General features: G+C 39.5%; 1 protein-coding gene across 1 annotated transcript in view; it reads left to right on the top strand.

The window, feature by feature from the left end:
* LOC139721337 (argininosuccinate synthase-like) overlaps positions 1-10,497 on the top strand; it is a 34,774-nt gene extending 24,277 nt beyond the window's left edge. The window contains exons 6-13 of the mRNA XM_071632656.1: positions 307-397; positions 1,931-2,015; positions 3,979-4,043; positions 4,692-4,765; positions 6,169-6,226; positions 7,834-7,990; positions 9,201-9,266; positions 10,203-10,497. Of these exons, the coding sequence (XP_071488757.1) occupies positions 307-397; positions 1,931-2,015; positions 3,979-4,043; positions 4,692-4,765; positions 6,169-6,226; positions 7,834-7,990; positions 9,201-9,266; positions 10,203-10,260 (654 nt within the window). The 3' untranslated portion in view covers positions 10,261-10,497. The remainder of the gene's footprint in view (positions 1-306; positions 398-1,930; positions 2,016-3,978; positions 4,044-4,691; positions 4,766-6,168; positions 6,227-7,833; positions 7,991-9,200; positions 9,267-10,202) is intronic.
* Positions 10,498-12,362: the final 1,865 nt, after the last annotated feature.

Here is a 12,362-nt window from a genome sequence, read left to right as displayed (position 1 = left end):
CTGGTTGTAGTATCGCACATACGGTGATTATAGAAGATTTTGCGGGGGGAAATCCGCTTTCGAACCGCGAGCTAAGACGAGTAGTGATGCAAAGTGCGCATGCGTCAATTTTCGGGCTAATTTCCCCAAGCGGGCTGTTCGAGCTGATGAAGACGCACATTCGCTGTATCGGGCTATTTTCCAAGACCGCAAAATATCCCTCTAGTTTGAACTTCGGGCTGATGAAGACACACCTATTCAGTGACACAATGCTGAGAGGGGAAGCTACTTTTACCTTTATTTTTTTATCTATTTTCTGTTTCACAGCATGAGGCACCAGATGGTATTTTCCAGATGACCACTGACCCAGAGAAAGCCCCGGACACTGCGGACAAACTGCAGATTGAGTTCAAGAAAGGTGAGATCTTGGCAAGATTTTACTTCTAATATATATTTTTAGTGTAGGATAATCTACAGGTTCAGGGACGCAGACTGTAAACATGAGTCCTGCACGCTTCAAGTCCTGAGGAGCACTCTCGTTTATTTTCAGACTGACTTGCCCTCAGCAAAGCTCAACATCATGGGCACAATTTACATAAACTGTATTTACATATTTACATATTCAAATGAGCTGTGAGGACCAATAGGTGTTAACAGCAATGGAAGAGACCAACTAAGATGAAAGAACCCAAATCACTCAGACTACCAATGAAAACAAACCAGATAAAGGTGGCAACGAGCTGGGGCAAGAACTGTAGACATGGAATGTTAAACAAAAGGATCAGATGTGACAACAAGCTTGGGTGAGAACTGTTAACATGGATGGGAAAGGAATCAGAGTGGTGGGAAAGAAATAGAGTACAGGTCAATAAGAATGTGAGACACCCTAAGAACCTAGACAAACTGAATTTCATAACAACTGAAATGGAAAAAAGGAAATAGCCAAAAGGAAACTCTACTAAATTAGCTTTGCTGTCTTACATTAGCAAATATTTTTTGGTAGTTCGTCAACTGCAAACTGCTTATGTAAGGATTGTGGCTACTTACAAGCAGATGCTGGTTTTGAAAGCACTGTGTTGGCACTGTATGACCAATACCTGAAGAGGGCAGCATACCACTTCTGTTCCAGCATCACATGTTTGATCTTTGTCCAGGTTCCATGACATTTGCTCCTGAGACAATCGCTCCCCTGAATATATGCATGCTAAACCACATATAATTTCTACCCACACTGCACAAGCATAACCCTCAGGCTTAGCCTAATCCTAATCTTTACATCAAACTAAACCTAGAACCCTTTCACTACCCCAACCCTAACCTTAAACCCTCAGAGAAAAGAAGACTGGAGCAACTGCTGCAGGAGCAAGTACCATATCACCCTTTGTCCATGACTCTTGCAATCAAGCAGTGTGGTACATTGTGCAATCACGTTTTTGCTGGTGAAAATATTCAGTGCCAGTGCATACAATATGACTTGAGGTAGACTGTGTTATGTTTTATTTTTTTACTCTCTTAGCCGCAAGAGAGATTATAAAGAGACTTTGCGACCATGATCTATGGAATACTGAAGATACTGAATATTTTGCAGGCATTATATGATGAGTTGAGCGATGCAAGGCAATTTCATTGGTGATTGAACTTGCAATCGGGAACCTTCTACCTGCAAAAGACAGTATAGTAGTAAGTTTGGTAGGCATCTGTGTGCAGCTGTTGCCTGCCCAAGTTGCATGTACTTACAATGTACATTACTTGCATACTTGGTGCTCACATCACCTGAGGGTGATATTTTAACGGCTTGTGAAATTCACAAAGCTCTGGTAAGTCAACATCTACAGTACTTCTTTGAAATTCTTGTCAGTCATCCAAGCTACTTTCTTGCGCTTCTCACCAGTATCTTAAGTTGGCAGTGGAAACAAGACCTTATAAGAGTGATTTCCCTTTTTCAATCTAGGCATTCCTGTTTCGGTTCGCAATCTCGGAGACAACAAAGTTGTAATGGAACCTCTCGAGCTGTTTCTGTACCTCAATGAAATCGGGTAAGATGCTTCCTTAGTCATGCCCAACATGTCAGAATGAAACCAAGCATTTCTTATCCAAATGTCACATTGCTGATATTGGGAAAACGTTAAGTATAGACTTGGTATGTGCTTACTTGTGGTTACAGTTAAAGATAATATAAAGTTTTGGTACCTCAAAAGTTTCCCTGAGTTTCCTTGTCTTAGTTTGTGTTTCAGGTTAAAGTACCTTTCATAAAAACACTGTGAAACTTACTCGCCCCAAAGTGCTCTCATGTCTTAGTAATCATGCAATAATGGTTTCGTACAATACATGTATATTGATTGTCACGGTACCGCGTCGAGTCAAACTAACGGCTCGTTCGAATTTTTCAGAGCCCGCTCTGCTCTGGTACAAAACCATTATTGCATGATTACCAAGACATGAGAGCACTTTGTGGCGAGTAATTCTCACAGTGATAGTTATATGAAAGGTACTTTAACCTGAAACACAAACTAAGACAAGGAAACTCAGGGAAACTTTTGAGGTACCAAAACTTTATATTATCTTTAAACACTAGTTTTGTGTAAACCAATGCTGATGTATTACCATTTTATTTAATGCTTTTGCTTCAAACACATAAGGGGGACTTATACTCTTAAAGTGAAAACATAGTACTTGTATGGCTGCAGAACTATTGATTTTTTGCTCAAAGATATACAAAAATGCATACGAAATGTGTGAAATGATGCTGTAATAACAGGATTTCTCTTTGGGAATGACGAAAATGTGAATTATCAGCCAAAACGCTTTGCTAAAAGTACTACAATCTCAGAGCTTACAGTACCTGATCATGGCTGCTACGTGATTTTTCATATTTGATTACATCAATTACAATGTGTCGGGCCAGAGGGGTATCCATTGTGTGTGAGAGTGAATTGCCAGCAGCTTTTTTTGCATGCAATTCAATACTGCTGCTTGGACATGCTTTGATCATCACGTATTAGCAGCTTTCTGCATACCCACAACTGAGCGGGGGAGGGCATTTCAGGAATGAAATTCTGTTATACCAGCTATTAGTATTTCACACTCTTGATAACAAAATACTACCAAAGGATAACTCATTATCCCGACAAATCACATCAGCCAGACAGGTTTCTCAGTAGAGTTTGGTGTTATTGCTGGTAAATTTGAATTGATAAATGGTGAATTTTGAGCCCCTACAAGTGCTATATTTTAGTTTTAAACTTTCAATCGTTCACACTGTTTACCTTTGGTCCAAGGAGCAGCCCCTTGAGGCCTACCTTCATTCTGTTCTCAGCCAACCATGTTATGCTCATGCTGACTACCTTATGATAGCATTTTCCTCGTTCATTCATCATCGGGCTAGTAAGATCTTTAAATCTGAAATATCATGGCCTGAAAAAGAAATGTATCGGTCTGAAATATAAACAAGCATAACAATCCACTATAAATCTCAGTTGCCCGACTGGGACAGCCAAAGATAACCGTTTCAGAAATTTGGTGGCCCGACATCAATTTTTAGTGGCACCGGGCCACCAGGCTGCCACAAATGTCGAACCATGGATAATTCATACCTAAACCTTGCAGTTTGTCCGAGACAACTACTGTAAAACAAGGAATGTTTGCGTGCATTTTAATTTCGCAAATTTGCGAGAGCCAAGATTAGTGAAATTGAAATGCACGTGAAAGTTCCTGTCTTGTCTACACTCTACGTATTGAATGTTAGAGGCAACTTACAAAAATTTCATGCTGCGTAAAAGGCCGTCGGCTCCAATTCGCGAAAATTTCATGCAGTGAAAATATTGTGTTTTACAGTAGTACTAGTAGTACTAAATGGTCAGCTAACAGTATCAGCCGTTGATGAACAAGAGAGATAATGAGGATACAAACCTATAGTAGCTATACAAAGAGCATGTGATATTTTGTGATGTGATGCATATTAATGCTTTCTCATCATTTTCATTTGTGCTCTGACGTTAGGGGGCGACATGGCGTTGGACGCATCGACATTGTGGAGAATCGATACATCGGCATGAAGTCTAGAGGTATGACTCTCAAAGCCCATCTTTTTTTCTGTCTTTTTTAAAAAATACGTACGTTCCCTGGATGTGTCCTGAAAATGAGGAAGTGGTGTAAAACTAGAGGCATGGTGACATATCCTGCTCAATATGCATTTTGAACAGAATAGATGAGTGTTAATGTTCATATCAAGTTTTAAGATGGTACGTGGTCACTTTTGTCAACTTAATTAGTAATAATATTTGATGCTGTAACTTTTCCTGCATTCTTGACTTGTAATGCTATTTTCCAAGTGATTGAATCTACCTTCAAGAACCACAATGACAAAATGAGAAAGCAGTACCTTTCAAGAGAAATGTTTGTAATAATTTACCGTGGAGACGATATGCATATACATGTATATACATACATTGCATTTGTGTTGCAGGAGCCTATTAATTATTGAAGTGTTACCAGTATTCATGTTGATATCACTCAAATTGCAAAAGTCACAAAATTAATGGCACCACAAGATGAATGGCTCATGCAGTATTACATGAACACTTTAACCCCCCACCACTCTGCTCATGGGTGTGTTACAGAAATAAGGTCTTGTTATGTAACCATCGCTGAGAGCCATACTATAGCCCAGGTAATGTGTTCTGTGTTTTTGTGGTTGCTCTCCTCTGATCTAGGGGTGTACGAGTGTCCTGCTGGGGAGATTCTTATCACAGCACACACGGACATTGAGACGTTTACCATGGACAAGGTAGTAACAGGTGGTAGGAGTGGTAATGGTGGTAGTAAATGTTAGGGTGAGTCAAATGATGAATGAGTCACTATCAGAGCAAGTCATAAAACCAGCAGGCCCTATCTAGCGAGGTAATTCCATAATATATGTGACCCTGCATCTCAAAACCAACAAAAATTCGGCAGACATGGATTTTTAGTTTACGGGCAGATTCTTAAAGAATGGACTCTAAGCTTTAGAATGATATATAGCTCAATTCAAATGACTCCCCTAACCTATCTAAATACTTAAAAAAAATAATGATAATGATAATAAGCACACACTCTGGAAAAGTGTGAACTGAGAAAAGAGGCTCTGCAGTACAGGGTCTATTCAAGCTTTTAATCTTTAGCAAGTCGTGCTACCTGTGCAATAAAAGGGACAAAACACAGGATGTACACTACCAGAACAACAATGAAGGGATTATCAGATTACACTAAAATTGAGCATGTTCTATCAACAAATTTTGTCCATGACTTAATGCCAACTTTCAAAGCAGTAGAAATATCCTTTCAAAGGTTATTAGACTTGAAAGTGAAGAGTGTGTTAAGGGTTTCAAGAAATTAAAAGGGGACTCTTACACATATCTGATCATTCTATTCTCCCCCCAAAAGAGTTGTAGAAAAACTGCTTAAAACACACTTCACCATTCATGCCATGATCCCAAACTTAATATTTTAGAAGAAGGATAGCTCTTTCAGAAAATATGAAAAACTCAAGATTGACTCGGTTGACCCATTTCACCTTTTTTGAGTCCTCATGTAAAAGCAAGCGGTACAACTTTTTGTTCGTTTTGTGATACACGGTCACATATAGGCGCGCGTGATTTTAAAAAGCTCTGGTATTGGGATATCTGTTTTTCGTATTGAAGGGGCTGTACAGTACTGGTTAAGGTGGGGATTCATGTATTTTACATTCCTAAGTGAGATAATGAGAAACCTCTTGTGAAATATGAAAGAGCATGTAATTTTAAGAAGGATTCAGCGTTTATTTGATGAAAATTGGTTTCCAAATGGCTGAGATATCCAAAAAAGAGTTAATAATAAAAGACTACATGCCCCAACTTTATTGGGATCTCTTTGTTTCACCTTGTTTTGGGATATCTCGGCCACTTCAAAACCGCTACTTATCAAATAAACTTTTGATACCCCTTAGAATTGCATGCTCTTTGACATCTCACAGAGTGGTTTCTGAATATCTCGCAAAATGTTAAAAGCTAAATCCTCACCTCGACCAGAACTGTACACATCCTTTAAGGGAGAAAAGTTTCTCAGTTATTAAATGTGACAGTTCCTTTACTAGTAAGTTTACTACTACTCATTATCATCACTACCTGAATTAGAACTGAAGAATTTGCTCTGCTTGTTTGTTTTTGTTGACAGGCAGTTCGCAGGATAAAGCAGATGCTGTCTCTACGCTTTTCTGAGCAAGTTTATGAAGGTAACCAATATTTTTGCGATTAGGGGAGAAATTCCAAGCACACACATGAGCTCTTCATGTCTCACATATGAATGATGTTTAAAGGACAAGTTCACCTTCATAGACATGTGGGTTGAGTGAATGCAGCAATATTAGTAGAACACATCAGTGAGAGTTTGAACAAAATCGGACAATCCGTTAAAAAGTTATGAATTTTTGAAGTTTCTGCTCAGTCACGGCTGGATGAAAAGACTACTATAGCTTGTGATGTCACATGAGTTCAATGATATAAAGAAAGAATAAAGAAAGTTCAACATATTTCCATTTTTCTCGCGTAACAGAAGAACACTCGACTTCTCTCTTTCAGAAGGCAGGGGGAATAATATTACCCTTAACATACGTCTGTAGCAAGTCGAAGAAACGTGCACCTTATTCAAAAAGTAAAGTTTTGTGAAATTCTCTTTTTATTTTCCTTTAGTTGTACGCATGTGACATCATATATTGTGGTAGTCTTCTCTTCCAGCAGTGACTGCGCAGTTACTTAAAATATTAATAACTTTTGAACGGATTGTCCAATTTTCCTCAAACTTTCACTGATGTGTTCTATTAATATTGCTGCATTCTCTCAATCCTTATGTATATGAAGGTGGACTTGTCCTTTAAATGTAATGAAAGAGTGACTTGGATTGCTCTCAAATGAAGAGAGGATGCAAAATAGCAAACTTTGGTATGTTAGACACACACACATACACATGTGTTTATTTTGAATAATGTAACTCTGTTTACATGAAAATGATTAAACAGTGGTGTATTGTTGTTTATTAAGAATATTTCACCACATAAAAGTCAGCATTGTTCCAGATAAGTATTGTGCAAAACTCCTTCTCCAAAAAAAAAAAAAGAAAAAAAAAGTGAAAAATCCATTGTCACTTAAAGAGAGAGAGAGAGAGAGAGACATGGATATAGCAGATTTAGCATGTGTGTACAGTATATAGATGATGACTGGCGGGGGAGGGAAGATACCGAATGTTCCACCCGAAGGGTTTGAAATGCTATTGAGGGAGGTTATAAGTCCCGAGACGAAGTCGAGGGACTTATAGCCTCCCGAAATAGCATTTCAAACCCTGAGGGTGGAACGTTTGGTACATGTTCCCGACAACAAAAGTCATCATCTGTTATATTATATGGGTTAGTCAAATGTACGTCAACGTCAACCACCAAAGATCGTAGAGATTCAGTGTACTTACGCGAAGCTAGCGTAGCCCGACGCAGTGCGCTACACAGCGACTGGGCTGTAGTTGACTAGTTACAGTGTACGATCTTTGCAACCACCAGCATGCACGCAGAGCACCGCACAGCAACGCACTCGATCGCTCGCTCGCGCAGAGCTAAATTCACTGTGCGCGCATGGGTGGCCGGTCCTAGGCCTTCTGTCATTTGTTACGTGAAAATGTTCTCCCATGGGAGAACATTACCAAGAATGTTCGCCCATGGGCGAACATAACGAATGTACCTCCACCACGTGACTGTGTTTAGCCAATCACTAACCGGTATTTGACTAACCCATTTAATATTGCACATTGTACTTAAGTAAGCTTACCCTAGATATTTGTGTCTTCTCTGCCTAGGCTTCTGGTACAGCCCCGAGTGTGAATTCACCCGCGACTGCATTGCTCGAAGCCAGGAGGATGTGGAAGGAACAGTCACAGTGACTGTCTTCAAAGGCCATGTATACATCAATGCAAGGGAATCCTCCAAGAGCTTGTATAATGCAGAGTTGGTCAGGTTAGTGCACCTGGGGGAATTCCCATGTTCTTAGTTGGTCACATTGCAGAGCTGGTCAGGTTAGTGCACCTGAGCTAATTCCTGTGATCTTTTGCCCCCCCCCCCCCCCCCCCCCCCCCCCCTCTCGACGTTTCGTGTGATTGTTCACCAAAAATTAGAAGTCTTGGAGCTTTATTTTTTGATTTATAGGCAAAAAAAATATCATTTTTGCATGAATTAGCATAAATTAAAAAATATAAAATGCATAAATCACAATTTGAAAAATCTAACTATACAGTCTTGTAGATTACATTGGCCTCTACCGTAGTGCAAATTTTCGTGAGGATCGCGCGATTCACGACCGAGATCTGAAGGGGGGGGGGGCAAAAAGGCCCCCCCTCCGGTGTTTTTTTCTATTCCCTCAAAAAACCTGGTGGGATAAGGGTTAAATGGTCACAATGCAGAGCTGGTCAGGTTTCAGATAGTGCACCTTGGGGAATCCCCCAAGTTCTTAATTGGTCACTGAGACCATCATAGCATTATCAAAGTGGTGTTGAAAAGTAACTGGCTCATAGCAGCAGAGACTCCAATCCCAAATGTCTCTTAAATGGGAGATTTTTCCTTGTGGACAGCCTTGCAAATGGAACACTCTTCTTCACAATATTGTGCACATCATGAACACAAATAGCAACATTCCTTGGGGCTGGGGTAAAGGCCCTGAAATCTCTGGGGTTATAGATGCTGTGTGGTGCTCTCCTAGCCTTATGTTTGAGCATACATGACAAAACTAACGTTGGCTGGAGAAAGCTATATTCTAAGTGGGGAAAAATATGTCTTCAGTGGGAGACACACAGCTAATGGTAGAGAATAATTTTTCTTATGGTTATCGATTGTTTTTATCATTAGCAGTATTTATGCATTTGACCGCAGAAAGCATGGTCATGTAACAGAGTTCATAAATATTATAGGATTTACAATTACAGTAATTATAGATGTTACACCATTCGGGTTCAGGCTCACAAAAATTATACTTACATACAAAAATGAATAAAGAAGTTCATACATTTTTACATTAAGTTTGTATGTATACACATACATACATACATATATACATACACACTTACATACAAATGTATATACATGTACATGCATACATACATACACATGCATGGACACACACACATTGATTAAACATATGTTGTGTTTCTTTTCATCTTTTCTTGCACTGTAGCATGGATGTGAAGGGAGACTATGAGCCAGTAGATGCCCTTGGGTTCATCAAGGTCAATGCAGTCAGGTAAGATGAATTTATTGAGAGATTGAGAAGAAAATGGAGGAACTGTTAAGACAATTGATATTGCCTAATTTTCTTCTCTACTGCACAATCCATTTCATATGTCATTTATGAAACACCACCAAAAGGAAATGGGAGTGTTCTGTTGAAAACAGGCTAACAATAGTTTATGTGCAGGATTTTTATGCCTCCACAACAAAGTGTCTCCTGAGGCATTACCTTTTCGGTTGCCTAACCATCCTTTCGTCTGTCCATAATTGATTTTGTGGACAGTGTAGCTTGAGAACCATTTGAGGTGTCCAAATGAGACTTGCCATAGACAGAGTGGACAAAGCCGTGCCTATCAACTGTTGGATGCACATGGTCAAGTTCAAAGGTCAAGGTCAAATTTGTCACTATTTTCTCTCTATGTCTGCCATGCCTGAAGGTATTTTCATGAAACGTAATGTATACATGTATTACCTGATAAAGATTCTGTGGAGAACGTTACGGGCCATGGGGATCAATGGTCACGTCAAAATGCTGATATTTCACTCCTTTTTTTCTTTTTTTTTTTGTCCATATCTCGGAAATGGCTCAAGGTATCTTCATGAAACTTAGTACATATACATGTACTGCCTGACAGTAAATGACAATGAAAGTCTCCCCGACTTTCGAATTATTTGTGCCCGTTGAGATGTGTGTAACACACAGATTTCTCCCTGATTGTTCTTTACAATCTCCCTCATTTTCATGAGTAAATGTTGGCAGCCCTGTTGGAGCACAAAATGAAGGAACCTCATCCCAGTGGAGGCTCACAGCATCACTGTCTGATTGGCTTAATGTCACTCTCGCTCTGTTTCTCCCTCCATCCTTCTATCTTTCATTCTCTCTCCTTCTCTCCATCACATCTTCCTCCTCTTTTCATATCTCAATGTTTCTTTCTCTTCATGACGATAGGCTGAAAGAATACCACCGCCTGCGAGGGGCTGTGCAAGACGGCGCCTGCAAAAACTGATCAGCATGTGTGGCTGCAGAGGGATTCTCGTACTCAATATACAGTAAAGACCTGCAGAGGGCGTCCTATCAATGTGGTGCACCCCCATGGTGTAATGCTATTTTGTGCTTCAAAGAAGAGTGCAGCAGAAAGAACAGTGTGTTGGAATACTCTTTCAAAGGAGAATTTACCCCAAAGATATATGCATGAATTGTGACCATGCATCATAAAGCCCATGATAAGTTTCATGGGTGAACAATGCGTTTGACTAAAATTTTTTTTATTTTTATTGATGAGGTTGATATTTATTTGTTATTGTGGTCATATTAACTGGAAAAGTGATCCCTCTTCCATGTAAATCTGAAGTTCAAAAGAATAACAAATTCAGCTGAAGCACTGTTTTGACAGTTTGTGCAGAATCAACATTTTGTGGTGGTCTCACAATGGTTTACTTTGTTTGCCACCCATTGGGCAATGTGAAAGCATATCTGTAAAGACCCAATGAAAACTTAGAACAGTCATTAGTAGCATTGATACTTTGTAAAGGTTCAAAGATAACATTCTCTTTGGGGTAAATTCTCCAGCAAAAGAGCAAATACGTTGTATATTGTAACAAGACATGCTAGGACTTAGTTTTTTGTTTGACATCAAAGAAGCGTTGCTGTGAACTATGTGTCATTGATATTATGTTCAAGTTGATAGTGCAGGGATACAAACTAAAAACCTCAGACTTATGTGTTTTATTTGTGAAACCATGTTCCTTATAGATCCAGAATTGTGGTGTTTGCTGTATTCATGCATGGCTTAAATACTGTATACGCCATATATTTCGCGAGTCTAAATTTTTGTGAATCTGGAATTCCCGACGATTTCGCGAGTGGTTGAATTCACGATCGTGGGGTCCTGTACTGAACAGAGAAGTGTACTCACGTACGTCACATTACATCGGGATCAGAGTCAATATTTTCGTGTGTCTTTAATTTCGCGAATAGCACCTGACTTGCGAAATTCGTGAAAATAAAAACCCCACGAAATATTCGGTGTATGCAGTAAGTAGAGTGCAGACACAGAATTGATGACATGCTGTGAATATTGAGATGATATGAATGTATAACAAGGGAACTTGTTAGCCACAAAACATTTTTGTTTTTTCTTCTTCTTATTCTTTCAATGTACTGAAATAAAAGGCTCAGCACACCAATACATACTTCCAAAATCAACTTAGGAGCATATCTAAGTCTTCTTGCTATGCTCTCTGTAAGTTAACTCCATCTGATCTCTCAAATAGTGTGTTGATAGCCTTGTTACATTTGCAATAACATATGAAATATACTGTAGGTTGCCCATACTTTGTATGTTTCTTGTATACACACATGGTTTTACATCAGGTGAAAAGGTCATGTTAATGATTGCATTTAGCGAATCATGAACAGAATTAAAGTGTGATTATGGTACTTGCACGGGTTGATAACACCATACAGTTGGAATATGCATTGATAACGACATTGCCCCAAAATGCTTTTTGTCTCGCCCACCAGAGGTGAAGGCGAGACTAAGGGATCCAAATGGCGTCCGTCCGTCGTCCGTCGTCCGCCGTCCGTCACAAATGTTAAAGTTTACCTGCAAGACTCTCTTATGATGCATAACTTGGCAACTGTTACAGCAATGGCAGCCACACCTGGGTGATAGAAGCACTAGGGGTATCTTTATGTTATGGTGTTGTCGGAGGTCATGTGATGATGTCAAAGGTCATTTGAGGTCATATATTAAAGAGTATGTGCAAGACTCTCTTTTCTATGTTAAAGTTTACCTGCAAGACTCTCTTTTGACAAATAACTTCACATAAGTTGCTTGGATTACAACCTAGTAACTTGGGTCTTAGATGCACTGGGGGTACCTTCATGTTATGGTGCCGTTGGAGGTCACAGGATAAGGTCAAAGGTCATTTGAGGTCATACGTTAAAGTTTACTTGCAAGACTCTCTTATCACACGTAACTCGACACATGCTGCTACAATGGCAATCAAACTTGGGTGATGGATGCACTGGGGGTACCTTCATGTTATGGTGCAGTAAGAGGTCACATGATAAGGTCAAAGGTCATTGGAGGTCATACGTTAAAGT

This window comes from Diadema antillarum, unplaced genomic scaffold (genome assembly GCF_040938485.1).
Source record: "Diadema antillarum isolate AM-2024a unplaced genomic scaffold, OU_Dant_1.0 scf00000141, whole genome shotgun sequence".
Taxonomy (NCBI): domain Eukaryota; kingdom Metazoa; phylum Echinodermata; class Echinoidea; order Diadematoida; family Diadematidae; genus Diadema; species Diadema antillarum.
This window is presented reverse-complemented; position numbering and strand designations above follow the sequence as displayed.